At 51.2% G+C, this 5,505-nt stretch overlaps 1 protein-coding gene across 1 annotated transcript; it reads right to left on the minus strand.

Moving 5' to 3' along the window:
* Positions 1–118: 118 nt before the first annotated feature.
* Positions 119–1,247, minus strand: EMH_0069480 (uncharacterized protein; the record flags this gene model as incomplete). Its single annotated transcript, XM_038022636.1, has 3 exons — positions 119–288; positions 473–565; positions 1,178–1,247. The coding sequence occupies 3 exons, from the start codon at positions 1,245–1,247 to the stop codon at positions 119–121; spliced, it is 333 nt and encodes a 110-aa protein (XP_037878490.1).
* Between the last annotated feature and the right edge of the window lie 4,258 nt (positions 1,248–5,505).

Here is a 5,505-nt window from a genome sequence, read left to right on the forward strand (position 1 = left end):
GGATGCACAAGACGAACGAATACTACTGCTATACTCCCAGGTTGTATTCAATCGAAAACCAAAACCTTAGGCAGATCGCTCCAAGATACGCAGCCGTATCAAACTCCTCTTTGCATGTCTACTCAGGCGGCTCCATGTACGGCGACTTGATCCGGACCGCACCGCCGCCCTCATCCCGCGCGCTGCCCTTATCATCCTCGCCAAACTGCTTGCCACCATTCCTGTCTTCTGTTGCATTGCAAAGGAACTGCCCTACCCGTTTCCTGTAACAGTGTGTACGGGCATACCCTGTCCGGCAAATGCAGATAGGAACGCCGCACCACCACCATGTCTTGAGCAAACTGTAGAAGCGCACTGCCGAAGCAAAGTTATTCCTGGCATCTCCTTTCTGTGTATCGTTCCCCTTCACACGTGTATGCGTCTGAGCGCGCAGCTTTGCCTGCCTTCACACGGGGATCAAGGCAGCGTGCACGTACAACAACACTTCGAGACACCAGCATGCCCTCAGCGGGCCGCGCAGCCGCTGCTCCCAATGCTCCATGCAGCCCTCTTGGCACCACGACAACTGCAAATTCAAAATATGCGCATACTTTCTGAAACGCACAAAAAACCGTTGCAGCATAATACCTTGGCATGCAGCTGCTGCATATGGGGGAATATAATTTGCGCATGCATTCGATGTACGCAGCCGGCGCATTAGACAGATTCCCTCAGGGCGATTGCAAGCAATTCGAGAATCCGATGCATTGATCGACAATGGTCCCGCAAAGCAGACGGCGACGTTGAGTGTCCAATCAGACCCGCTCATACTAGGAAGGCTGAGCACATGGGAAAAGCTTCCAGACTGTGAGAAACGGCGGACGCACGCAGAATTCAAACACGCTTTATCACGCAGCTCAGGCGACAAAGTGTCAGTGTTACAAAACCTCTACGGCGGGATGCACAAGACGAACGAATACTACTGCTATACTCCCAGGTTGTATTCAATCGAAAACCAAAACCTTAGNTACGCAGCCGTATCAAACTCCTCTTTGCATGTCTACTCAGGCGGCTCCATGTACGGCGACTTGGTCCGGAACGCACCGCCGCCCTCACCCCGCGCGCTGCCCTTATCATCCTCGCCAAACTGCTTGCCACCACTCCTGTCTTCTGTTGCATTGCAAAGGAACTGCCCTACCCGTTTCCTGTAACAGTGTATACGGGCATATCCTGTCCGGCAAATGCAGATAGGAACTTCGCACCACCATGGCTTGAGCAAACTGAAGAAGCGCACTGCCGAAGCAAAGTTATTCCTGGCATCTCTTTTCTGTGTATCGTTCCCCTTCACACGTGTATGCGTCTGAGCGCGCAGCTTTGCCTGCCTTCACACGGGGATCAAGGCAGCGTGCACGTACAACAACACTTCGAGACACCAGCATGCCCTCAGCGGGCCGCGCAGCCGCTGCTCCCAATGCTCCATGCAGCCCTCTTGGCACCACGACAACTGCAAATTCAAAATATGCGCATACTTTCTGAAACGCACAAAAAACCGTTGCAGCATAATACCTTGTCATGCCGCTGCTGCATAGGGGGGAATATAATTTGCGCATGCATTCGATGTACGCAACCGGCACGCTACCCAAGTCTCGCCTCCTACTTGGTTTAGGCGTATCGGGTGGAACTCGCGGTTCTTACGTTGGCGGGCGTCAACATCCCGCGGGAGAAGCTGGCTCTTTCATGTATCCTTTCAGTGCCGCTCTCGTTTGATAGACAGGGCACACGCGGAACGCCTCCACTCTGTGCGCAGCAGAGTTTATGAGCAGTGCTGAAGACGATTGCTTAGTTTGTAACCGCATGCACGCATGGAGTCTTCTGCCTTTTCTGTAATCCTTGAGCGCGTGTCCAACTGGCAGTTGTAAAATGTGCATACTTGCTGTTAACAGGAAACGAAATAGTCACGCTCTCATTGTTGACCCCCACCTCCAACGGCGCAGCGCATGCACTGCCTCGGCAATAAACTGATATACTTTCTACTGTCACACTCTGTCGGCCACACTCTGTCGGCCGAATGCATACCGCATCGCCGAAATATCCTGGCTCTGTGGATCCACTAGAATACGAAGAGGATAACGCCAGAAAGCACCGAAATCCCACTGCTTCTCGCACTTCAACTGCATCCTTCTGCACGCGTCTCCACCTGCACGTTTCGTAACTACACTCAGGATGCCCAAAAGTGTAATGTAGGCGGGATCGAGCTCAATGAATGATTCTTCCTCTGAAGACATACCTCCTAGGCAAGAGAGGGCACGACCCTCGTGCCAGAGAACCCTTTGCCACATCGCGTCCGTAGACGCCCGCACACAAACTGAACAACTCCATGCTACTTATGGATACAAGTCCGCTAGCTGCCTGCCAAATAATGCTTATACGCTTATTGGCAGATGCAGCAGATTTCAACTAGAGAATGTTGAACAAGCCCAAGACGTATACGAACTGCAGGGCAGCTGGCTGCCTGGGGCGTCCGCGTCGAATTGCCTCTTGCTGCAAGACCAAAGAAAATCTGCGAATTCTGAGATGCACAAACTAGATAACACAAGCAAACCAGCATGCTCTATACAAGGGTCGATCTTGATGATTGTAAGAATCTGCTACAACCACCATGTTGCATGATGGCTGGCTCGAAAAAATATCTGTGGCACATTCATGGGCAGTACCTACGCCAAGCACACAAATGCTTATACAGGTTTTTTAAACCAGATTAGTCCCCCCATCCCGCTTGTTTGCTTCATTTCGTGCGCCCTTTGCGTGTTTAAGCATGTTGCATTGGTCACGCTGTCGGCGCCGGCCCGATGTATGCTGTTTTCGTCTCCTGCAAAACACGCATGATCGCTGGACTTGAACGCTGAACGCTGCGCCTGAATAACCGCGTAACTGTTGATGCATCCCACCGTGCACTGCATTGTGTATATACTGCCTCACCAAATTACTGAGATCGCTTGGACTTGTTTAAAAACGAATCCTAAGCAGAGAAACGCCCATTTGCCATCGCACTGGAACTCTATAAATATCTGCGGGTCCGCATGCACAACCACGCCCAGCCGCTCACAAGCTGAAACGCAACAGAACCCAAAAGATTGGCTGCATATGCTCCTCACGCAATATGCAGTTGACAAAGGAGCGCAGCGCACGAATGCAACGCCAGATGAAGTTCCGCGATACCGAGGCTGTAGGAGCACGCACACGCACGGCGTAATGCATATTCCTTACACGTGCAAGTCCGCTAGCTCTGCGCTAAACCCTTCGTCTACTCCCAACTGCTGATGGCGCTAACTCCAGCCAGGTCATGTGAACGAAACCCAAATGTGAAGACNTCGTCTACTCCCAACTGCTGATGGCGCTAACTCCAGCCAGGTCATGTGAACGAAACCCAAATGTGAAGACAAACTGCAGGACAAGACAGTTGGCGTCATATCTCTGCTTGTCGGAAGACATTTGTACAATCGAAACTGTCTAACCCATAGGGGAACACGATGCGCCGAAATCACGCTGAATACGAGCTTCTCGTTTGCCTATGGCTACTAGGTTGGAATACTATGCACATATTTCGGTGCGATGCCCAGCTCAAACGAAATACATAGCACTTGCATGCATTGCAGTAGCACCAAGCACGAACAAAATAATCTTGAGCAACCAAACATACCCGATTGCTCTAAGTGTTCTGCTTTCTTTTCCCTTCCTCAGTAGCTGAGCAATGGTCTGACGATTACGGGTTCTTCTGGCGAGCCATCCTGCGGATCTGCAGAATTAGTGTTGGCCGGACCGTCCGCTGCACCCCACTTTCGCTCACTCCCGTCCTTTGCGGAGCAACTACCGTCATACATAATAGGGTTGCCGGCGAATGACAATATGCCTTTGCACCACGTAGCCTAGGCTGTTTCCTACTACGTAGCATGCTGTAGATGTACTGCATCATAAATCTTAGTGTCAGACTCTGCCGTACAGACGTACATCCGAGCGGCGCTAGTAGCTGCCCGAGAGTGGCACGGTTCAGTACACGCAGACGCCCGTTTGTTCTCACACGGTGGCTCCGCAAAACGTTAAGTGTGCGCATATCCATCTACGCCTTCTTTCGTACAGTCTGAGATGTACCCGGATTCATAACAGCGTCGAGAAGTTGAGGTTACTTGGCATGCTCGGCATTTGCTACAGAGCGTTCCAGCTGGAGAAAGCTTTGCACGCNAGAAGTTGAGGTTACTTGGCATGCTCGGCATTTGCTACAGAGCGTTCCAGCTGGAGAAAGCTTTGCACGCGCGTCACGCCAGTTCCTCAGCATCAGCGTACTTCCTGCACAATCCAGCATAGTAACACCAACAGAAGGCTTTGCCACACCGCGCCCAATGGCACATGCACACAGACTATATGCCCCTGCGATGCCCATACATGCAGGACGCATAGGTCTCCAAGAAATGCTGCGTATATTCCTATAGGCAGACAAACCAATTTTAAACGGGGCAAGCGAACAAACCACACCCCAGAATTCCACTGCAGGGAGACACATCTGGTTACATGAGGCGTTATTGTTCAAATGATGCTTGTTAGAAGGCCAATGAAAATCGAATTTGCGCGAAAATAACAGCGAAGATCACGCTCATGCACACCGCCGGCCTGCCTACCGCTTGCTTTTGCCTACTATGTTATTGTGCCATTAACGCATTGCCTGAACATTTGGCACAAATCACCTCGCAGTCTTCTCTGCATGCACTGAGACCGTTTCTAGTAACAGATTGTGTTAGGCAGACTCAAACCGCAGTGCCGCAAGTTGCCGCACCAATGGATACCAGAACAGAGCGCGGTTGACGCAAAAACACTGCTACTACATTGCAACTCAGTACGTCCGCACGCAAGCACATACACATCCTTGAATGCCATCAGCCAGCCTGAGATGTAGACGTCCCCACAACGCGTGCCACGACGATGAACTTGTTTAGCGTGCTTCAGACTCGCCACAAGCATTTCTTGTTGCTAGACGAATCACGTTCGCTTCACTCAAGCAGACAATTTGTGCGCATACTTTCTGGCCAAAACGGCTAACTCTTGCGCCAGGAATGGTTTCGCCACACCGTGCCAGTGACAACGTGCAAACATATTGGATAACCCGGCGAGGCTCAGACACGGAACTCCGCTAGGTTCCTGCCAGGGACAGAACACGCATCTGACCGCAGAAGTATCCGATTTCAGCCAGGCAACCGAACCAAACTCAATACCAACTGCAAGACCATCCAATAGCTGCATGGATCGCCCCTATCGAACCGATGCTTGTCAGAAAACCAACAAGAAACGAAACTCCCCAACATGAGAAGAATATATCGCCAAAGTGAGCGGCGGTCCCGCGCATCGCATCTGTCTGAAATAATTATTCAAATATGCAACTTTCACCGTGCACGATGTGACTATCTTGAAAGACCACCAGTGACAGGCTCGTAAACTTTAGTCACTCCGAACACGAAACAGCTTAATTGGTTTCAG

Source organism: Eimeria mitis, genomic scaffold, assembly GCF_000499745.2.
Source record: "Eimeria mitis Houghton genomic scaffold, Emh_scaff3785, whole genome shotgun sequence".
In the NCBI taxonomy this organism is placed as follows: domain Eukaryota; phylum Apicomplexa; class Conoidasida; order Eucoccidiorida; family Eimeriidae; genus Eimeria; species Eimeria mitis.